This window comes from Lynx rufus, unplaced genomic scaffold (genome assembly GCF_022079265.1).
Source record: "Lynx rufus isolate CCGP_SWC_20201006 ecotype Redwood Valley unplaced genomic scaffold, mLynRuf1.p SCAF_7, whole genome shotgun sequence".
In the NCBI taxonomy this organism is placed as follows: domain Eukaryota; kingdom Metazoa; phylum Chordata; class Mammalia; order Carnivora; family Felidae; genus Lynx; species Lynx rufus.
This window is the reverse complement of record NW_025814889.1, coordinates 78,605,905-78,628,643: the sequence shown is the minus strand read 5'-3', so window position 1 is coordinate 78,628,643 and position 22,739 is coordinate 78,605,905. Positions and strand designations below refer to the sequence as shown.

At 58.8% G+C, this 22,739-nt stretch overlaps 1 protein-coding gene across 2 annotated transcripts; it reads left to right on the top strand.

Moving 5' to 3' along the window:
* The first annotated feature begins 429 nt into the window (after nt 1–429).
* KRT80 (keratin 80) lies at nt 430–20,811 on the top strand. Of its 2 annotated transcripts, none has more exons than XM_047067423.1 (9): nt 430–864; nt 6,731–6,939; nt 11,470–11,530; nt 11,793–11,888; nt 18,419–18,583; nt 19,035–19,160; nt 19,805–20,025; nt 20,495–20,550; nt 20,687–20,811. In XM_047067423.1, the coding sequence occupies exons 1-9, from the start codon at nt 430–432 to the stop codon at nt 20,809–20,811; spliced, it is 1,494 nt and encodes a 497-aa protein (XP_046923379.1). The 2 variants fall into 2 exon arrangements, with proteins under 2 accessions (XP_046923379.1, XP_046923380.1); XM_047067424.1 differs by lacking the exon at nt 20,687–20,811 and adding an exon at nt 20,652–20,686 and having other exon boundaries at nt 565–864.
* Nucleotides 20,812–22,739: the final 1,928 nt, after the last annotated feature.

Genomic DNA, 22,739 nt, shown 5'->3' with positions numbered 1-22,739 from the left:
AAATAAGAAGGTGCTGTTTCCCAGTGTCAGGATGGCACGCTGCCCGGAACGGCTGCCCTACACTCAGGGAGCGCAGGGCCCGCGCTTGCCTCATCTTTTCCAGAAGTATGTGAGCCCAGATACGTCAGCCTTCAGGTATGCAGTGAGGTCTGTGGCGAGAGGAGCGCTCTCTCTCTCTCTCTCTCCTCGCTCTCCTTCCTCCTCAAATCTGCCCTTCCCCTGCAGCCACCCCATCCCACCCAGCCCGCCAGCCAGCCCAGCCAGCCCCAGCTCCATGGAGGGGGGGTGGGCGGCTGTGAACAGCCCCCTCAGGCAGGCAGGTCTCAGGCCCTGGGACGAGCTGGGTGCGTGGTGCCGGGGGAGGGGCGGAAGCATCGCATCATCTAACAGGTTGGTCGGGCTGGGAGGCGTCCCGCCCTGCCGGAGCTAATGAGCACTGTAGGACAGGTGTTTGCTCCTCAGTCCCCAGCCTGCCCTGCCTGCGACCAGAGCCAGCTGCCCGCCACCCCTCAAAGGCTCACTCACACCCCCGTGCCCTCCCGAGTCCCGGGCCCGGGGGCCGCGATGGCCTGCCGCTCCTGCGTCGTTGGCTTCAGCAGCCTTAGCAGCTGTGAGGTGACCCCTGCGGGCGGCCCCCGGCCTGGGACCTCGGGATGGGGCAGCTGCGGAACCCCCGGGCCAGCCTTCAGCTCCCGCAGCCTCACGGGCTGTGGGCCGGCCGGCACCATCCCCAAGGTAACCGTGAACTCCAACCTGCTGGTGCCCCTGGACCTCAAAGTGGACCCAGCCATCCAGCAGCAGAAGAACCAGGAGAAGGAGGAGATGAAGGTCCTCAACGATAAATTTGCCTCCCTGATTGGCAAGGTGAGCAGATGTGGGGGGGGGGGGTCCCAAAAACTAAGGACCTTCAGACCTCGGCAGGTGGCTGAGCTCTGTATTTCTGGAGCATCCTGCCCCACCCCTGACCCCAGCCAATGAGGAGCTAGCAAGCTAGGTCTGAGCAGAGAGATGGTGAGGGAAGTCCCTGAGCCATCCTAGCACTGGGGAAAAAGAGGCCCCAGGATGGCTCTAAGGGACGTCTGGATAATGATGTGCTTCATGGCCTGGGGTCACTGACACCAGGGAGGAGCGCTAAGTGCGGTCAGAAGGATACCCTCTCATAGGAACAGCTGATGGAGGCATGCTTGGCCGTCCTACACCAAGGCAGGTGGACAGAGGAGATAAGTCCCCAAGTCCATGCTTCACACCAGGCCTTGGCCCTGCTCAGCTCCTGGAGACATGCCAGCAGGGCCAAAGGGGCATGTGCGGCCTCCAGAAGGAGGCTTCAGGGTAGGGATGCCGAGGTACCATGTCAGGAGATAAGAATGCAGAGATTGGGTGTTGCGAGTCAGAAGCAGACAGGCAGCCAAGCCTCCCCAGCACCCACGTGAGAGAGGGAGTGAGTCCCCAGCACCCAGACTTCCTAGACCCGACTGCCATGGCTGGTGTGCTGGTCCGGGGGCACTCCTGTCCATCTCTGCCTCAGGGCAAGGGCTTCAAGAGCTCTGAGAAAGTCCCGTCCACCTCCCAAGCCCACTCCTCATTCACTTCCTCCAGGAGACCTCTCCCGATCAGCCCTCCCTGGGCTCTGCACCCCCTGCCCTGCCCAGAAACGATGATCACAAAAGTAACAGCTGCATTCACCGCTTACTACAGGCCAGCCGCTGTGCTGGAGGCTTCACAGATTTATCTCAACTTCCCTCGACAACCTTATGAACGCAGTCATAATTTTAGGCCCATTTTACAGATGAGGAAAACTCAACGTCTCCCTCCTGCTCAGTAAACCAGAGCCCCATCCTTCTGCCCCTGCCTCCATCCTTCTCTGCACTTGGCCTCCCTGCTTCGGTGCTCCTCTGCACGTGGCTAGTGTCCCCCATCAGGTGGGCGTTCGCGGAGAGGGGCAGAGGGAAGAAAGTAACGGGCATGGAATGCCTGCTTGTGCCCAGCTCTCTGCGGGACCTTTGCAAATATGTGTCCTTTAGCCCACACAGCCACACTCCCCCCGCGGCTATGTCCCCTGCTGTAAAGATGAGGAGACAGCCGCCCAGAGGTTAAGCCCTGTGCCCAAGGTCACATGACCACCTAGTGTACAGTCTGGACTCGGGTTTGTTTCCCGCCCCCCCCCGCCCCTCCCCCCACAGCTCATGTGCCCAGACCAGCATTCCCGTGCCCACAGCCGGGGTGGCTGCGGTGGGGTGGGGGGGATGAGGAGGGAAACGACAGCTGGAGAAGGACAACCATCCACTGAGGTGGCACATTCCCTCCCCCGGCCCCCGCCCGGCCGGTTGTGCAGAGTCCCGTGCTGCTGGGCCATGTGCCCTAGGAAAACAGCCTGCTACCCTGGGGAGGCAGGTCCCTGCACAGCCACCTCCTCTCGAAACCCGCTCTAATCCCTTAAAAGGAATGCTTCACGAGCTATGTAATTTGGCTCAGATGGGTGGCTTTTCTCTCTGAACGCCAGGGCTGATATCACCTTATGCCTCTGCCATGGGGACAGGAAAGGTACATAGGCACAGGGAAGGGGCCCAAAGGGTTGGGGTCCTGTGCCCGGGGCCAGGGCGACGCCCTCTAAGGTCTTCAGCAGAACTGGAGCCTCCCAACCCAAGAGCCTTGGCCTTGAGATGGATGTTCTTCAGGGTAGGACTCAAGGAGCCATGGGTGCTAGCCTCTTGGGGACCCTGATCATTGGGGCCAAAAAGCCCCAGCTGGTCCACCGGCTCCCCAGAGAAGGTCTGTGAGCTCAGTCGGTTAGCTCGTGTCCCTTCCCATCTCCTTGTAAAGGCCTCCGGGGCCCAAGGGAAAGCCCCATTTCTGGATTTGAGTCCTGGTGCCACCTCTGACCAGCTGTTCAATCTCAGGCAAATTACTTAACCTCTCTGTTTCTCAGTACACATCTGTGCGGTCGTCTTGTCAGGATCAAATGGGGTAATTTTTGAAGAGCATTTATAAAGCACTTACCATGTGCCAGGTGGGTTCTGTGCGTTAAATGAAAAAATCACATAAATGGGCCCAGCCCAGGGAGCTCTTGAACCCAGGTGGTGCCTTCTAGGCAGGAGCCTGAGGGAGGGAGCGAGGAGAGCTTCGTGGGTAGCAGCACAGCACAGGGCTAGAAGGAAACGTATGGGCCCAGCGGCGAGATGCCAATAACCAATGCAGGGGTGGGGGCTCTAGGCAAGGAGCAGGAACGGGCAGAGACCCTCCAGCTTTACATCCCCTCTGGGCCCTCTGAGGCACCAAGAGAAATCAGAGAGCACCAAGGAAGAGAAGGAGGAAGAGGATGGGGGGGGTGACCCCCAGGAGTCGGCCGGGGGTCCCTGGAGCAGTGTTATTTCTTCCATTTGCAGGCTCTGTTTCCTTGAGCAAGCTACTCGCCCTCTCTGAGCTTCAGATTCCCCTGCCTGCTCTGCTCCTGCTCTGTGTCTGCTCCTGCTCTGTGCTCTGTGTCCTGAGCTGTGCCCAGCAAGACGGGGACAGATACAGCCCAGAGAGGAGGGGGAGTGAGCAGAGGCAGCAGGGGGGAGAGGAGGCTGAGGCAGGCAGGGAGAGGCATGCTGACCGCCAGCAGAGGCAGCCGGCCAGGCACTCTCACCCTCACAAGCAGACAGCAGAGGGGATGGAGACAGGACAAGACAAAGGACAGCCAGTAGTACCCCTGAGGGAACCTAAGAGGGGTGGTGAAATGCCTGGAGACAGAGCCATGGGCACAATGTCTTCCCCAGGCCTGTGGGGCCTCTGGAAGCCTCTGGAGCCATCAACCTGCCTGCACACAGAAGGGCACGAGCCAGTGCTGCCTGGAAGGCAGGGGATGTGACAGCCCCACCTCCCCACCACCACCACCCATGTGGGGAGAAGGACCTGCCAGCCCCAGAGTCACCTCTGTAAGCTCACCCGCTGGGACCGTGAGCTGGGGATCCGAATCCTCCCTCCCCAGAGGCCCCTAGCCGGGAGCCCCAGCCTGGCCCGTTCAGGTTCCTCTACCAACAGGACGTGTCTCCCCACCCTGGCTGGGCCTACTGCTCAGCCGGGCAGTGGAGTTGGGTCACAATGAGTTCTGTGCTGCCGGGCTTCAGTGTCTTCATCTGTAAAACGGGACGCAGGCAGACCAGGGCTTTGCTCTCCGAGGCCTCCCCTAGAGCTGTCACCTGCGATCTAAGGGCGGGGGGGGGGGGGTCATCCAGAATAGGGAGGAAGGGGAGTAAGAGGTGACTGCTCAGCAGCCTTGACAGGTTAGGGGCAATTAACTGGTTACCTGGCCCTCCCTAGGTCTTTGTGGCAGAAAGGGAGGAGCCTTTGGGCAGGGGAGATTCTGGATGAGGGATGAGTTTCCATCCCCTCCCACCGAGACAACGAGAAACCACCCCCCTCCGGGGGCAGCCTGCTCCATTTGTCACAACCAAAAGTGGCCTCTGGCTGGCCTGCCTGGTCACATGTACAGCAAGAGTCTCCCAGCAGGCTCACAGTGAAGCATAGGAAATGGAGGTTAGGCTAAAGGAAGGACTTCCTGGTGTAAAGGGGGTTTTGCTGCTTATGGGTGGAGGAAGGAGACTCACATCTCTGCTCTCACCTCACCCTCAGTGTAAACACAGGGCTCTGGCTTGTCAAAACAGACGGAAGGTGGAGTGAGCAAATAGCGCCCCCACCAGAGATCCCTTCCACACACACACACACACACACACACACACACACACACACACGAGTAGGACCGAAACCTTCTGCGCCTCCGTCCCTCCTGCACCTGTTTGGCTGTGACAACAGCAGACGGCAGGCTCAGGTTGGCTGTAGGCAGAACTTGCCAGAACAAATGGGAGCTAAGAAAGGAAATGACGGCACGGCCTACTGGGCCCCATGGCCCAGTAGCCCAGCTGGTGTTATCTAACACAAATGTCACAGGGGACTTCTCAAGGGTATTACGGTCTCTCAGAAAACCCAAGAAGGTGGGCAGGGCAGAAAGAAAGAGGAGGACCCACCCGGCACCCAAATTCAAAAGAAACAGGGAGTCCACGAAGGTCCAGAGTGGGCGGGGGCATCAGACGGGCCCGTCTGGGAAGCTTGACCACCAAGTCGCCACGTGATCCTGGACAAGTCGCTTGACCACCCTGGGCCCTCACCTCCTTCTTTATAGGTGACAAGCACAAACCAGCTGATCAAAAGGCTCCTGGCTATGATTCTGGCTCTTTCAGCTATGATTCTGAGAGCTGGTGCCAGCAGTGGTCAGGGGAGCGGCCAGCTACCTGCTTGCGGTCAGAGGGAACGTCACCGGGCTGGTTACCTATCACAGCATCCCCGTGACAACAGCCTGCCTGTCCAGGAGCCAGGCCCCTGCCGTCTCTCCCCGCTGCCCCTGTCGTGGGCACCAAGTGGTAGGGATCCCACGAAGGGACCAGGCGGCTCCCAGTCTGACGGGGAGGGTGGTAGGTCTGGACAAGTAAGGAGCAGATGACCTGAGAACCCCGTAAGGAAAGGAAGGGGGGCGTCTTTTGAGCTGTGAGGCTTCCTGCGGGAGGGGTGCCGGGAGCGCATACAGGAGGGGCGGGGATGGTGCAAGAGGAGGGGCAGAGAAAAGCTGGAGCCCCGAGAGGACAGGCAGCCTGGGGGAAAGCCGGGGGCCCCCTCAGGCTGCGCTGGGCTGGACTGGGTGGAGGGAAGGACAGGAGTCAAGAGGGATCCCGACAGCGCGCGGTGGCTGGGGTGGGAGCCGCGGGAAGCCCTGCATCAGTGTACGAAGGAGGCGGGATGGAGGCGGTTTGAGAGAGGCCGCTGTGCCCAGAGCCTGCCCAGTCGTCACCCTCTTGGCAAAACTGGCCCCAACTAGAGGCAGAAACCAGTCCGGGAAAGGCAGGTGGGTCCCAGGGCCCGCGGCGACTCCAGCAGCAGACAGGGGGCCGCATGTTGTAGGGGGTAAAAGATCCTAAACCCCAACCGCCTGGATTCCACACCTGGCTCTGCCGCTTGCCAGTTTTGTGACCTTAACCTCTCTGTGAAGTGTGGCAGAAGATAACCGTACCCAGCCCGTCAGGTTGCTAATGAAGCAAAGATGCCAAGCACATAGAACAAGGTTCCAGCACACAGTGGGGGCCGCGGAAACATTAGCTAGTAGGACTGTTCCAAAGCGCCTCCCCGGCTTCCTCTCCCAAATAGCCCCGAGAGACGGCCAGGGCAGGCCATCGCATCCCCAACTTCTAGCTGGGGAAACTGAGGCTTGGAGAGGCTACAAGTCCAAAGTTGTCGAGAGGATTAGCATTTCAGTACTAACCAGGCCCTCCCCTGCTGAGTTTCCAAGGCAAGATGAGACTAGGCTTGTCAGGTGGGGGGTGGGGGGGGACGGCAGACGGGCCTCTGACACCCTACGTTCCTTGGGTCTCCCACCCAAGCCCCAGGCGGGCATGGAGGGCCTCTCACATCATTGGCACATTCAGCCCCTTCCCTCCTCTCTCCGACCCCGCTCCTCCCCTAGGAAATCTTTGCTAATTGGCCCCGCCTCTCTCTGATGCCTCACCTTATCTCTCCATCTTCTGTTGGAACCATCAGTAAGTGGAGATGTGATCTGAATGTGCCGAGTGGGGCGAGCACAGAGCAGATGAGCCACCACTGTGCAGGGAGGCCCCCATGCGGGCAGGCGAGCTGGCCCTGGGCGCCCGCGCACAGCCTGTCTGCACCCGACCCTCACACCGCTGCTCCCCTGTTCTTCCAGGTGCAGGCCCTGGAGCGGCGCAACCAGCTGCTGGAGACCCGCTGGCACTTCCTGCAGGGCCAGGACTCCGCCACCTTCGACTTCGGGCACCTCTATGAGGAGTACCAGGGCCGGCTGCAAGATGAAGTGCGCAAAGTGAGCCAGGAGCGGGCCCAGCTGGAGGCCAACCTGCTGCAGGTGCTGGAGAAAGTCGAGGAGTTTCGAATCAGGTAGGGCGCGCCTTACAGGGGCCGGGGGCAGGGACTGATGGGGTGGGGGGTGGGGGGCAACCTGCACTCAGACGCAAGGGCCAGGGCACCAAGCCACGAAAAGAGAAGACTTCCTTGAAGAACATTCCCTTCCTAAGACTGACTGACCGAGGACGTACTATATGGCAGCCAGCATTCTAAATATCGGGAGGATATGACAGTGAACCCACAGCAACCTTTCCAAACGGTGGCCATGCAACAGAGTCAGTCTTGCACTGGCTGACAGCTAAGCACCCGGGCACCATCGCAGCCCCCGTCCCCTATCCCCTCCTCTTCTGCCCGTAAACACGCTCGCTCTCGCCCACACATCCCACTGGCAATGGGAAGTGGTCACCAGCTAGAGCGACAGATGGGCTCCTGCCTGGGATACGGTTTGGAAATTCAATCTCGGTGGGGGCTGGAAAGGGAAGCAGGTGCAGGCAGGAGGCAGACACGGCGAGGGGTTTGGTGGAATAAAGAAACAATCCCCGGGGCGCCTGGGTGGCTCAGTCGGTTAAGCAGCCGACTTCAGCTCAGGTCATGATCTCACGGTCCGTGAGTTCGAGCCCCGCAGCGGGCTCTGTGCTGACAGCTCAGAGCCTGGAGCCTGTTTCGGATTCTGTGTCTCCCTCTCTCTGACCCTCCCCTGTTCATGCTCTGTCTCTCCCTGTCTCAAAAATAAACGTTAAAAAAAATTTAAAAAAAAAAGAAACAATCCCCTGTAGGTGACACGTGCCTGACCTCAGTGGTCACCTTGCAATCTCAAGAGACGAGGGAGCCCCAGCCCCAGCCTGCAAGACGCTTATGGACCGAAAGGGGCTCCCTCTTTGCCTCCATCCCCTCGCTAGGTCCGCGACCGCGGGCAAGTTGCTTAACGTCCACACCTCATTTCCCCCTGTCTGGAGGGGTGATGGTGATGCTGAACCAGCCTGAGCCTGGTGTGAGAAAGCAGGGGGCTCATCATGGTGCCCGGCAGCCAGACAGGCCAAGTCTTCTGTCCCCTAGAAGGCTGAAGTGGCCCTCACACGGTAGTGACCTTGACACAGGTTTGCTGAACCGAACTGGGCAGTCTGGAAAGGCAGACCAGGCGCTTGGGTAACTCAGAGGGGAGGTGACATCTTTGACCAGATAGTGGGCAGGGATTCCAGGACGAGGGAGGCTGAGACAGAGCAGACAAGTGCCCCTTCCTGTAGTCTGGTCTCCTCTGGAGGAGGGGGGGGTGGGGCGGAAGGCTCCTGAACCCCTCCCCTCACCTCCTCCAGCACTTGGCCCAGCCCCAAAGCCTTGCCAACCCAAGGCGAGGCCTGCAGTCTTGGGAGAAGCCAGCCAGGTGGGGCTGGAGCATAGAGCGCCCTATCGGGAGTCCAGGGGTCTGGACTGTGGCTCAGCTCTCCCACCACCTCTCCGTGTGACCTCCCCTGCTCAAGCCATATTCAGAGGAGATGCTCACATGGGAAGCTCTCCCCATTCTAGAGGCCTCAATTTCCTCATCTATCAATCTAGATGGAACTTTCTGGCCAACGGGCATGATCTGCAGGCCTGGCCAGGGCTCATCCTCATGGTTGAGCCCCTTTGTGGCCTAGGGGCCACCTATCCCCAGCCCTGCCCTACCAGTTCCTATGGAAACCCATAGAAACCCTCACTGCCCATTCTGGGCTGCCTGGCTTCAATGTCTGACCATGATGAGGAGAACAGGGTCGGCATACCAGAACCCAAGACTCTATTCACTGATATCCAGCCAGTCTTCGGCCCCCAGAGAATCAGAGAATGGCCGGATGGGGGCCTTGGATCTTCCCTTCATGGGGAAGGAAACACAGGCCCAGAGAGGGCAGGGAGTTGTCCTCAGTCACACAGCCATGCATGCTAAGTCCCATGTCTAACCCCAGCCAGCCGCGGTACAAGGCCTGCTCCTGTGAGCCCAGCCAGATCACATCCATGGAGGCGCTTTGTAAGTGGAAGTTCCGTACAAACACTACTTGTTGTTTTAATCTGGCTCAGCCTCCTCGTTTGGCCCGCTGCCTGCCTTCCATCTGCTACCTGAGCTTGCTGTTTGGGCTCAGGGCCTCTCTTCCCCTCTCTGGGTAGGGAACCCACCAGGGTTGAGGAAGATGAGTTTGGAGGGCTTCTCCAGATCCACAGGCCAGAGCCAGGGAAGCTCCAGCCTGGCTGTGCAGAGCCCGGGGGCCCCCAGGAGCCAGGAGATGCCAGGCCAAGCCCTAACAAGGAGGGGTGTGCCCTGCCTCTATAAGGCCGATGAGATCAGCTTCACTTCTGGAAATAAACAAGTTGGGGGGGGGGGGGCGGGTGCCGGGGTGGGTGTGACAAGCTGGAAAGGGCTGAGAAGGGGTTTGGGAATTGGTGGCTGGCAGCCTGGCAGGGGATTGGGAGTGCGGCGGGGGAGATGGCATTTACCCAAGTCTCCATGAGGATGGAGACTTCCAAAAGCTTTGATGTAGCCAGGACCCCAAGGATCAGCTAGCTAACTCTTCTATTTATTAAGGATGAAGCAGGGGCCGGGCAAAGCCTCTTGGGAAACCACTTGCCCAAGGCCACACAGCAAGTGACTCAGGGGTACCATGTACAATTGTGCAAGAGGTTCACTGCACAAAAGCATCTGGTTGAGGAGGTGAACTAGGGCTGAAATCCAATGGAGTTGGTGAAGAGGGAGGAGGGAAGCCTATACAAAAGGATGGAAAGGGCAGTGAGGAGTAAGGAGGAGGTTTGACACCTCAGAGAACCCCCACTGGACAGCTCTCCCCACGGTCCTGTCCCCCAGGCAGGCAGAACTCTGCTATCCAGATGGGAGGAGAGAGGGAGAGAGCCTTGAGCACTGGGCTTATGCGGAGAGGGCCAGTCAATGAGGGGCTTCTCAGCTTGGGACTTCCTCAGCGGTCACCAAATTTCCAGTGGGAAGTCTGGGAAGGAAGTGCAGAGAACCACCCACACTCCCTCTGCAAAGAGGCCTCCCACAGTTTCTCTCCAGAAATGCTAGAGGCCGAGGCAGAAGGGTTGGAGGCCGGGGCCTGGCATTAGATAGAGCAGAGCTCCGGTAATAATAATAGCTTTAGCAGGTACCGTGCACTTTGTAAACACTCCATGTATTAACTTATATAACCCTCGTGACATCACAATTATCATGACCGAGGCGCGCAAGCAGCTTCTTCAAGGTCACGTGGCTAGGGAGCGAGGAGCCAGGATCTGAGCCCCAGTAGTGTGGCTCTGGAGCCCGCTTGCACAGGAAAGAGTGCAAGTAAACTTCCCGGGCTTCCCGGGCTCTGCTGGGTCCCAGACTGCAGGCCTGTCTCCCTGGCCCACCCTCCTCCCCACCCCCACGACCTGCATCCTAAGAGCCCCCCTGCAGACAGACTCTCGGAAGCCAGGGCAGTGGCCGGGGAGCCGGTGTGTGCTCAGCACACAGAGTTTCAGAGACCCCGTGCCCAGCGGGCTCTTGTCGGCTTGGGTCCACTCCCCTGGGTTTCTCAGGGAGGCTGGTGGAAAAGAGTGGGCCGTTCCAGCCAGCTGCTGTGGGCAATGGGTGACGCTGCCTCCGTGAGGTCAGGGATCTGGGAAGGCGGGCGGCTGTAATTAGAGCCGCCAGTGATTCCCTGGGGAGGAGGGAAGAAAACAGGAAGCTCAGAACCCCCACATCCACCCATCACCCTCAGCCCCAGGGGCCAAGATTAGAGGCAGAGGTTAAGATCAGTGACCCAGAGATCCCGTCTCCCATCCAGCAACGTTCTTATTCCAAACACAAGGTGGGCCTGAGTAAGGAGGAGACAAATCTAAGAAGAGAGAGAACCCACCTGCGTTGAGTTCTGACTCTGCAATATCTGTCATGCATCAGGGGTGGGCTTGGTCCAACCCCCACACGTGCACACACATGCAACCCCACCCCTGATAGGCGAGCCGAGGAAGGAGGGCTTCACCTGCCCAAGAGCACACTGTGGGTCCCTCTGGCCGCAATGTCCACACTCTCCCCTCCAGAGGGACCATGATGGAATGGTGTCCTACCAGCGAGCAAAGCAGACGAGGTGGAGGGAGAGGGTGAGCGGTGAGCGGGCATCTTGGAGCAGACTTGACCGAAGGCACAGCTTGCTGGAAATGGAGGTTCTTGTGGGGAGGAGATAGGGAAAAGAGGAGAGAACAAAGTTAGGATGAAAGGGTGCTGTGCAATCCAGAGAGGCTTCACAGATGCCCCCAGGAGAGGAGTGGCTGATCATCTGGAAGGAGCGCGAGAATGGGGAGCAGATGTGCCTGCCTCCCCGGAGCCCGCACCACGTGTCGTGGGCCTAGAAGGGATGTGTCACAGAAGATGAGGGGCTACATCCACCTGAGGCAAGGGCCGCTTTTTTTTCCAATTGGCACAAGGCACCGAATGGGACAGCAGAGGCCCTGAGCCCCACTGAGGAGAGTTCATCGTCCCCCGAGTTCCTGCCACATGCGGCTGAACGGCCTCTCTCTCTCTCTTTCTCTCTCTGCCGCTGCCTCGCCCCCCCCCCACCCTCATCCCAGGTATGAGGACGAGATCTCCAAGCGCACAGACATGGAGTTCACCTTCGTCCAGCTGAAGAAGGTAGCCTACGCTGCATGTCCCAGGGGCTCCTTCCCCGTGGACCCTCCGCCCTTGTCCCCTGAGGATCCCTCAGCAAAGCCCTCAGAGGCTTGAGTCCCGGGACCATAGACAGACACCGATATCTGTCCTCACCCTGCTGCTTCCCCCCGGCACTAAGCCAGGGCCCCCCTGGGAACCACCCCCAGCTCCCTCAGGATGGGCACCCCACTCCCGCCCTGGGACGCCGCCCTCCCGCATCACTCACCACTGCTCCCACCCTCAGGACCTGGATGCGGAGTGTCTCCGGCGGACCGAACTGGAGACCAAATTAAAAGGCTTGCAGAGCTTCGTGGAGCTGATGAGAAACATCTACGAGCAGGTGAGGAAGGGGGGCCGGTGTCCCACCGAGCCAAGAGCTCGGGGGAGGGAAGGGCGGCCAGCAACAATTTCCTCAACCCCTTCCTGCACTGCGGTCAATAATCCCATGTGTCCCCACATCACTCATTTCGTGGAGCACAGGCAGGTTCCCAAGAGGCCTCTCTCTCAAGGAGAACCTGTTCCTTGGAGTGTGCTGGTGTGCGGAGGGCATGTGGGGGACCGGTGCATCCAGGCAAGGGTTGGGAAGTGGCCTTAGGGGCAGAGAACCAGGGGGCCTTGACCAGCTGTCCTTACAGAACTGATCTCTTCCCATCGCTGCAGCCTAAATGGCGGGCACCCCCAGGCCCAGGTCTGAGAGGCACGCACTTCCCCCTCCCCTGTTTTGGGCTGAGGCAGAGAAGACCTGTAGTCAGGTTCTTTGGTTCCCAGACAACGCTAGCTTCTGCCGGAACAAAAATGATCCAGGAAATGCAGACAGGGGAGCCTCCAGATCCCTTCTGATTTGTCCCGAAGTCCTCAGCTGAGCCTGGGGGGCAAACGGCCCCCGCAAGGCCGAGGGCACGGCCAGTGCGGTCAGCAGATGGGCCCTGCTGCTGGCCGGGGACGCCGGCCCGTCCGCGCCACTCTGCCTCCAGGGCGTCCTCTGGGACAGATGTTCTCCTCCCCGCCTGCCCAGCCCATGAGCCCGGCCCATGACTAGGAATACACCTGGGCGTTGCCAGAGGCACACCCACCCACCTTCTTGGTCCATGCTCCATTTGGATTTAGCAGCTCTTGGACCCCAAATCCTGACTCTTCATTTTTTCCCCCCCATTCCTGTGCCTTTGGGCAAATTATTTCTCCTCCCTCTGCCTCAGTTTTTTCATCTGTAAAATGGGCTGAGTCATAACACGGGGCCCATAAGGTTGTGCTGATTATTCAATGCAGTCATCCAGGTAACAAATGGCGATGGCAAGCCTGCCGGGCCCCTAGCACCGATATCACAGCAGTGGGCACGATGGGCAAAGTCCACGCTCTCGGGGGCTACCTGAGAGCTAAGAGGGGACAGGTAACGCGCCAGTGAACGAACATGTGAGCGAGATCGTTTGGGAGGGTGAAAAGTGCCAGGCTGCAGAAAGCCAGATGTGGTAGTGCTGGAGAGGGAGGGGAAGGTCAAGGATGGGGGGGGGGGGGGCGGGGTCTCAGCGGAGGTGTGAGTGAGGGAAGGCCCCCGCTGGGGAGGTCCAGCCCAGGGGAGAGCTCAGTGGGTTTGTGCAGAAGATCTATGTAAAGCACCGAAGGCACGAGGGGTCTGGTGAGGAAGGGGAGAGGGAGAAGTGGCTGTGGCTAGGACGGAGCGGGCAGGGGTCGGCTCACACGGGGGCTCGGCCCCCGAGTCGGAGTTTGGAGCTCATTCTAAGAGCGCCGGGCGGCTCCCGGGGGGGCACTGGGAGGGGTGGTACAGAGAGGGGAGGGGTCTGGCCTGTGCCGTCACGAGACCGCCGTGCACGCGGGGGTGCTCAGTGCGCATGGCAATTGTTAGCGCGAGGTGCCTAGTCGGCGTCGGGTCGTAACGTCCGCGTGTCCTCGGACTGCCGCAGGCTAAGAAGGCAACACTGACCCTGCGCTCCAAACTCTCCCCACGCCCGTGGGCCTCTAAGCTGGCACTCACAGAAATAGAACGCGAGCCACGTATGTGATTGTTTTTCCAGTAGCCACATTTAAAAAAAAAGAAGCGGAAAAAATTAATTTTAATAATACGATTCATTCGGCCCCGTATATCCACAATGTGATTATTCAGCATGTAATCGATACAAAAAAGTAAAAGGCTGTTTTACATTCTCTTTCTCATGCAACAGCTCATCTCCGTTCTGACTAGCCACATTTCAAGGGCGGGCTACCACACGTGGCTAGTGGCTACCCCAAGGGGCCAGGCAGGTCTAAGCAAAGGGAGGTGCCAGCCACAGCTGGCTCAGGGGCCAGAGAGTTTTGACTTTGAGCAGACACCAGATCAGCAAAGCACGGCTACAGGGGCGCCTGGGTGGTTCAGTCGGTTAAGGGTCCGACTTCGGCCCAGGTTATGATCTCACGGTTCGTGGGTTCGAGCCCCGCATCGGGCTCTGTGCTGACAGCCTGGAGCTTGCTTCCGATTCTGTGTCTCCCTCTCTCTCTGCCCCTCCCCTGCTCACGCTGTCTCTCTCTGTCTCTCAAAAATAAATAAATGCAAAAAAAAAAAAAAAGCGTGGCTATGTAGCCCACCTCTGCATTTCAGAAAACAGGCCTTCCCTCTCCCAACACACACACACACACACACACACACACGCACGCACACACACACACAGGCCAGGAAGCCTCAAAAGCGGATGACCAGGGGCTTCTCTGGGCCTCATCTATACACTGCAGCTGCCTGGGCAGCCCTCTGCCCCTCACCTCCGGGGAGATTAGCCGAGGGATCTACTGACAACCCCCTGCAGGCAGGCGCCCCTCCTAAAATGCCGACAAAGAGAGCCTGATGGGTCTAAGTTGATTTGGTGCCTGCCTGCCTTCATAGTGCCAGGGAGGCTGCTCCAGGAATATAGGCTGCTTTGCCTCCGGACATTTCACCCCGGTTTCATCACCTATCACAACAATAGTATGGTTAGCTACTGTTTATTGAGTACCTACTATATCCCAGGCACTGTGCTAAGTGCTTTCCAGGTGTAATCTCATTCACTCCTCACAGCAACCCTATAAAGGTAGGCATGATGATTAAGAGAGCACAAACTCTAGAGCAGCTTGGATTTGAATCCTGGCTCAGTAATTATGTGAGCTCCAGCACATTCTTTTATCTCTCTCTAGACCCCAATTTCCCTATCTATAAAATGGGAAAATAATAGAGCCTAGCTTACTGGCCTGTTGTGAGGATCTATTTTGTTACTATACGCTAAAGCAGGGGCGCCTGGGTGTCTCAGTCGGTTAAGCGCCGACTTCAGCTCAGGTCGTGATCTCGCGGTTTGTGAGTTGGAGCCCCGCGTCGGGCTCTATGCTGACAGCTCCGAGCCTGGAGCCTGCTTCGGATTCTGTGTCTCCCTCTCTCTCTGCCCCTCCCCTGATCACACTCTCTCTCTTTCTCTCTCTCTCTATCAAAAATAAATGAACATTTAAAACTCGCATATATATATATATGCTAAAGCAGTCAGAACAGTATCTGGTATATGGTAAATATTAAATGTTAGCTGGTTTCGGTTCTACAAATACACCCATTTTACAGATGAGAACATGGAGGCTCAGAGAGGTTTTAAAAAACCTGGCCAGGATCGCACAGCTAGCAAGAGGTGGCAGCGTTCAGAGCCCAGTGCCATTAAGCACTGTATTTTACTGAGCGGCAGTCAATTATCCCCGCAGAGTCACCGCCTCCCCTGACGCGGGAACCACAAAGAGGGTCGTCACGCACGTGGCGGTCTCCTCTGGCTCTGGCTCCGAAGAGAAGCTCTAAACTGCACATTGGCTCATTTGTTGCCAACTTCGAGGTGCACATGCTCTGTAGGGCCCATCCCGTGGCGGCTGCCTGCACACAGCCTGCATTGTTAGGTCCTCTGCAGCCCAGCAGGGCCCAGCGTGTCGGAACAGGTCTACAGATGTTCTGCACCCTCCGTTTCCTACTTCTGTTTACCGAGCTCATGCTTACTCTGCCTCTTTCCAGAAAGGGACTGAGTCTGCGCCATCGGCTCTGTTTTGCCGATCCCTTCTCCCTCCCTCCCGACAGTGCGTTCTGACAGTGCCCTGGCCTTTTCCTGGCCCGTGACAAGGGCCAGCTCCTGCCTGGGCTCGAGGGCTTTACGTGAAACTTCCTATGCCCGCTGACCGCCCCCCCCCCCGCAACGTGTTGACCAAGGAAGCCCCAAAGCTGCATTCCCAAAACCATCCACAGCCAAGCCCTGGCTGGGATACTGGTTCCAGGTGGGCAATGTCAGCCTCCAGTGGTGACCTGGGAACAGCAGAGGTGGGACATGGGTCTGTAGGGACCATCAAGCTTATTCTGACAAAGGGGTGGGGCTTCCCCCTGCTTTTGCCCAGAGATCTTTGTTAAGTGCATTTGAAGAGCAATGAAAATCCTTCATCAGGAGACTTCAAGGGGCAGCTGGCCACCAGGCTCAGGGTCCTGCCAGCTCCGGGATGGGGACAGGTTGCCCCCAGCGGGCCTTCTGTACACCCACCACTGCCTTAAGCTTCCTTCTGCACGTTCCTTGTCCCCCGGGAAACCGGCGGGTGAGGTTGGGCAGCCAGCAGACAGGGCCGGGGGGTGCCTTCCTCCTCTGGCCTCCAACCTCTCTGTGCATAAAGACAGACCGAGGCTCAGGAGGGGGCCCGAAGTCAGCAACGAAGGTCAGAATATGGTCACGAGACAAAAACTGAACGTGGATCCAAGCAGGCCTCACCAACTGCCAGTTTTCAGGAAATGCAGGGGGCACGGGAGCGGGTTTAACACCAGCACATGGAGCAATCAGTAAAATCCAGACTGCGGGGCTCGCTACAAGGCAAGCAACCCAGTGTTTTCAATAAGAATAGCGAGGCGACTGGGTGGCTCAGTCGGCCAAGTGTCCGATTCTAGGTTTCAGCTCATGATCTCATGGTTCGTGAGTTCGGGCCCCACGCCAGGTTCCGTGCTGACAGTGTGGAACCTGCTCGGGATTCTCTCTTTCTCTGCCCCTCCCCCACTTGCTCTCTCTGTCTCTCTCTCAATAAAAGTAAGTAAACTTAAAAATTTTTATTTAAATAAGAAAAATAGCAAAAGAGAGAGAGAGAGGAAGAGCGAAAGTTGGAAGGGTATCTATAGAATAAGAGAGACTTAGAGACATATGGCCCGATTGCACTAGAGGGACCTTCTTTGGATCCTGATTCAAACAAGCAAGCAAGACAGAGAGAGGGAATATATATATCTCAGAAAAATGGGAACAGGGACCAAAATTTGCTGACTGAGGCAAAGGTCAAGGGTGAACTGTGAATGCCAGTAGGAGTAATAGTGCCGTCTGTGCCCCACGCCCTCCCTCCCCCCAAGTGAGCCCCACCCCTGCCTCCCAGGGGGCCCGCCCCCCTCCCTGCCACCTGACTCACTCTGTCTGTACAATGCTGGCCACGGACCCTCGCTCCTCCTTCCCGCACCAGCCCTGCCCAGGCCTGGGTTGTTCCGCACCTCCAGGGGAGGTGGCCCAGGGCCTGAAAGGTGACACCTTGCAGCCCCTTATGAAGACCCCTGTCCCCACCTGCCTCTCTCTATGTACCCCTGAGCATTCAGGCCGGAAGCTGTCAGGCTGCAGCCTGGGGCTAGAAAGATAGACCGGCTTCGGCCCCTGTCCCTGCCTGCCTCTCTAGGGGAGCTTAGCTAGAGCAGCAAGGGCTCTTGGAAGGCGGTCTGCACCCACGGCTGTCTCCATAACCTCTCTGTGCCGCATTCTCTTTCCTGTCCGTGATCTGGCGAGCCTGGCCAGCCTGGCGAGGATGAAATGTGAGGTCTGGAAGGCACTTAGCGCACAGCCTGGCCCGTAATAAGCCCCCCGAGAGGTGTTACCGCTTCCAGGGGTCTCTGAAGATGTGGGCTGGCGTTTCCTTTTTTTTTCTCTTCTCTGACAAAGTGAGGGAGAAAGGGCAGAGGGAGAGAGAGAATCCCAAGCAGGCTCCACGTTCAGCGTGGAGCCCGACGGTGGGGCTCAGTCCCACGAACCGTGAGATCATGACCTGACCTGAGCCGAAATCAAGAGTCCGACGCTCAACCAACCGTGCCGGGCTGGCATTTTCGAAGCAGAGGAAAGGGCAGAGAGGAGGAAGAAAGAAGGACCCTAAAAGATGGGGAGAAAATGAAAATATCGAGGCTAAATTGTGTTGTTGTGGACAAGCTCCTCAGCCAGATTGGGGAGGGGGCAGGTTGTGGCAAGTCTCTGGGGTGACTCTGAAGTCACCTTGGCCTCTGCCCCTGGCAGGGGAGCAAGGAGGACAGTTTTGTCAGCCTCCAGCCCCATTCCCGCCTCTCATCATTCACGGGCTCCCATTCCAATACTTATTCAACAAACAGTGTTCACTTCCAGATGTGGGGGGCGGGGAACAGAGAGGGCAGTGGCTCCCCAGGCCCTCGGGGAGCTCCCATCCAGAGGGGGAGGCCAAGCTGCATTACCATTGAGCCATGACAGAGTAGAGGGGCCACAGCCCCCCACCAGGCATCCCAGGCCTTTGCCCCATCAGCCAGGAGCAAAGTGTCCCACCCTGGGAGAGGTGGGGACACTGAAGAGAAATAGGCTTTCAGGATGAGCCTCTGGAGCCAGGGGTCCCTCACTGCCCTGTCCCCTCTACCCAGAGAGGGAGGCGATACTGGGTGAGCAGGGGCAGCGAGCTGCTTCCCAAGAGCCAGAGCTGGGGGCAAGTGGCCGAGAGGCGCCCATCACTGGGTCATCCCTCTGGGAGGCACAGAGCGTCACTCTCCACTCACCCTGGGGACACAGGGACCACGGGGGACTATGGCTGGCTGCGGGTGTGGTCCACCTCCACCAGCCCTGAGCCCCCACGTCTGTGCCCGGCCAGGAGCTGAAGGACCTGACAGCCCAAGTGAAGGACGTGTCGGTGACCGTGGGCATGGACAGCCGCTGCCACATTGACCTGAGCGGCATCGTGGAGGAGGTGAAGGTCCAGTATGATGCCATCGCGGCCCGCAGCCTGGAGGAAGCCGAGGCGTACTCCCGGAGACAGGTGCGGGGCTGACTGAGCCGGGCGGGGAGGGGCTGAAGTCACCATCAGCTCTGTGCGCTGACAGTCTGTGAGAGGGAGGTGGGGAGCACAGGGCGGCGTGGGGAGCACAGAGGCGGCACAGCCGGTTCACGGGCAGGTGTGGACAATGTGAGAGCCCAGCACTCCAGCACTCCAGCACTGCCGGCCGAGAGCTGATGCGCTGGGGGACAGGTCACGGTCGACGCCCTCCAGAAGCCACCCAGTAACACCAGGCCAGGGGTGGGTCCAGCCAGAGTCAGGCGTGGAGGGGGTAGGAGGGCGAGGCTGGCCTGGGAGTGGTGGCTGCAGAGGAAGTGGAGCTGGGGAGGGGGGCGCTGGTAAGAGAGAAAGGGAGCAGCAAGGGGCAAGGGCAAGGGCACAGGGAGGGATGCAGTGAGCTGCCCCTCACTGCCACCTCCTCCGCGCCCTCCAGCTGGAGGAGCGAGCCGCCTGCTCAGCTGAGTTTGGGAACAGCCTCCAGAGCAGCCGCAGCGAGATCGCTGACCTCAACGTGCGCATCCAGAAGCTTCGATCCCAGATCCTCTCCATCAAGAGCCATGTGAGTATCTTGAGGCCCCTCCTGGGGGTGAGGCAGGGAGGAGTGCAGGGGCACACACTCTCTCACCCTCACGCACGGACACACGCAGACACACACTCACATGCTGAGGGCATGCAAAGCCCTGGGCAGGTCACTTAGCAACTCTGTGCCTCAGTTTCCTCACCTGTCCTAAGATGGCTGTGAGGATCACGTGAGTATTGCATGTAAAGGTGCTCTGTAAACTGGCCAGCGCCGTGGGAACGGTGCAGAGCACCAGCACAAATACCCAGAACCCACCTCCTCCCTCCCAGGCCTCTGGCCAATGATACAGAGAAGAGAGCGGACGCCCGAGCCCAGCGTCCAGCCAGGACAAGCCTTAGAGCAAGTGCTGCCCTCTCAAGACAGCTGAGACCGGCTCCCGGGGTGGGGGGGGCGGGGGGAAGGCTGCAGAACTTCCCTCTCTCGTGGCCTCCGGAAAGGGTCTCCTTAGGTCTCACTGGACTCCCTCTTGCCTCAGGGCAACCCGGCACCACACCCAAGAATAAACCGCTGCATAGCCCTCCCTGCCGTGCATACCTCCCCCTTGGACAGAGGTGGGCTCCCGGCCCACTCTCTCCTCCCGCCCAGTGCTCGCTAACCCCTTCCCTCTGTCGTCCTGGCTGCAGTGCCTGAAACTGGAGGAGAACATCAAGGTGGCCGAGGAGCAGGGGGAGCTGGCCTTCCAGGACGCCAAAGCCAAACTGGCCGAGCTGGAGGCCGCCCTGCACCAGGCCAAGAAGGACATGGCCCGGCAGCTGCGGGAGTACCAGGAGCTCATGAACACCAAGCTGGCCCTGGACATCGAGATCGCCACCTACCGCAAGCTGGTGGAGGGCGAGGAGTGCAGGTGAGGGCTGGGGCTGGCGGGGTGGGGCTGCAGGACGGACTGGACACGGGTCCCACGCAAAGCCAGCCTCCCCTTCCAGCAGGACACGTGAGCCGGGAAGACCTGGGGTCGTGTCCTGGCTCAGCCACTTACAAACTGGGACCTTGGCCCGTTCGTTAAATCCTGTTTCCTTATCTGGAAAAGGAACTGACCGTAACACAGCCTGCGGTGGGGAGGATTGATAACGATTCTGCATGCAAATGTCTGTCGTAATTAAGTGCTCAGTAAATGTTAGGTACTTAGGCAGGGGAGAGGAAACAGAGGCCCAGAGAGGACAAACTGGCTAGCCAGGGCCACACAGCAGGCCAGCCCAGGACTGCGAATAACAGCCCAAGAATTGCCCTCCACCTGCCACTCCCCAGGGCCCCAGGCCCAGGGGGGCTTAAGCCACAGGCCCCCTTCACATCCTACCATTTCCCTCCTCCCCCAGGATGGACTTGCCTTCTACCGCCATGGTCAGCGTTGTGCAGTCCAGATCCAGAACCGGTGAGTCCACTTGCCCTAGGAACCCCTGGTGGGGAAGGGGACACTTGGGGGGGGAGTCACGACCCTAAAAGCATCATTTTAAGTGGCTCCCAAACCTCCAGCCCCTTCCCTGCCCCACCCCTTATGTTCCCTGTAGCTGCCTCCAAGTCTGGCCTTTCAAGAGCCCCCTCCCGGATAAAGAAGAACAGAAAAGGCCCTGTGATCCAAATCACCGAAATGTCTGAGAAGTTCCTCTCGCAGGAGTCGGAGGCCTCAGAGTAAGGCAGCTGGACCCCAGGAGCCCAAGTCACCCCCCTGCAGCAGGAGGGACTTAAGCTAGGCCCAAGAAAGCAGCTTGGAGCCTCTAGGTTGGGAGGGGAGGCAAACCTGACTCTGAACGAACGGAGAAGGGGTCACAGCAGGGCCTGCTTTTTTGTGGGCTGCCTGGGGTGGCACAGGACTGTCGCCGGCTCTTGGGAATCACTCCACTCCATCTCGGTATTGCAGTCCTACCCTTCCAACCTCCTGGCCGGAGGTTTTCCCAACTGGGTAAACTGGTATCAGGGGTCAGTTTTATCACCAGCTCCTTGCTCTTCTGAGGCTCCTCCCCAAACAGAGGGCTCTGACCGAGGAATCTTTGGCCCTTTCGCCCAACCCTTGCCCTAAACTCGCATCTCAAGCCTTGCCTTGCCTTTGCCCCAGGACTGAGGCGGGTGCCCTCGCTCACCCAGCCCCAGCCAGCCATGAATCAGGGGCTGGTGAGGACTGTTTGGGCACCCTCCCCACATCTGGCGTTCCTGGGTGCTGAGCACCCCCGGGCCCCCAGAGACCTGACAGTATTAGGGAGTGAAAGGAGGAAGTTCCCCAGGTGTGTGGGCCCTGCGCCCGGGGGTCAGCCCAGACACCTGTGCCTCTTCCCTCCTCCTGTGGGTCCAGTCAGAACTGGACAGGCTGCCCAGCCAGCTCCCGGCTCCTTCTCCAGAAGCTATTCTTGCCATGATAAACCCCCCGCGAGAGGGAAGCCCGATGGCAGCCTGGGACCAAGCAGGAGAATTGGCCCTCCCCTCTCCTCCCTGACATCCTGCGGTTCACCATCCTGCCCAGGATCCAAGCTCTCTGCACCCCCATCTCCCGCCTAGGTGTTTCCAAGCCTGGAACTTGGCCCTGGTGTGCCAGGCCCTGGAGACCCCTAGGCCCACCCCTAACATGTAACCCTGGGCCATTTCCCATGAATCCCACCTCTCGGGGTCTCTGTTCTCTCCATCAGGCCGATCAGATTGACCCTTCCCTCCTTTGTATCACTGAGGGGCCCAGGAACACCCCCGCACCTGTGGGGTGAGAGCCCCCTCCTCCCACCATGCCCACTCCCCTGCCTACAGTGGGGCCATGAAGAAGGCACAGTCCAGGCAGGTCTGGGAGCTTCTGAGCCCTTCAGATTGGGCGGGGGAGCCCCAGCGACAACCAAAAGGAATTCCGCATCCAAAGAGAAGATCAGGGCTGGGAGGAGCATTCTCTTTCCTCACCTTGGCTCTCACCTCTGGGGCTCACAGGGGGATCCTGGCAGCTCCAGCCCCCCGGGTCCACGAGCCACCCTCTGTCCTTCCCTCCCTTCTCCCTACCTGCCCTTGCCTCTCTCCACTGCTAGCCTCAGTCTTCCTTTCCTTCATCTCAATTTCCAGGACATGGTCCCCCAAGGCCCCTGCGAGGCCTCAAGGTCCTCCAGCCTGTGGGGGGCGCTGAAGGGCCACTGACTCTCAGGCTGGAGGAAACTCAGACATAGACTCATCCCTGAAGTCCCCAAAGGGTGCTGATTGCTGCTCTTTCTCTGCCTATTTATTGGTTTCCAAGGGAGCAAGTCTTCAGTGGGGATGCAAGGTATATAAAGTATATATATTATTTTTCATAACTTATGTGGCTTTTAACTTATTGCTTCCCTTCCTGTTTCTGCATAGTCAGTGCTATATTTACTATCTGGATAAACAACACATATCCCAGCCACCTCGCTGGCTGGCAGACTATCTCGGGGCAGTGCCCCCTTCTCCCTCCAGGGGATGAATAAAATGCTGAGATTTGTCCGTGGAAAAAGCTGTGTGTCTGTTTTGATCTGTCCTCTCTGGATTAGCCAGTCACTCACTGATCACATAGGTTGACCACAGGACTTTGGGGATTCTCCAATTATGGGGAAAGGGGTCCAGGGACTTAATTATACC

Coding starts and splice junctions, on each gene's coding strand:
- KRT80 (XM_047067423.1), top strand. CDS start 430: ATGAGCACTGTAGGACAGGTGTTTGCTCCTCAGTCCCCAGCCTGCCCT. Junction 11,889..18,418: donor TGAGAAACATCTACGAGCAG/GTGAGGAAGGGG, acceptor GTGCCCGGCCAG/GAGCTGAAGGACCTGACAGC. Junction 20,026..20,494: donor GTGGAGGGCGAGGAGTGCAG/GTGAGGGCTGGG, acceptor CTCCTCCCCCAG/GATGGACTTGCCTTCTACCG.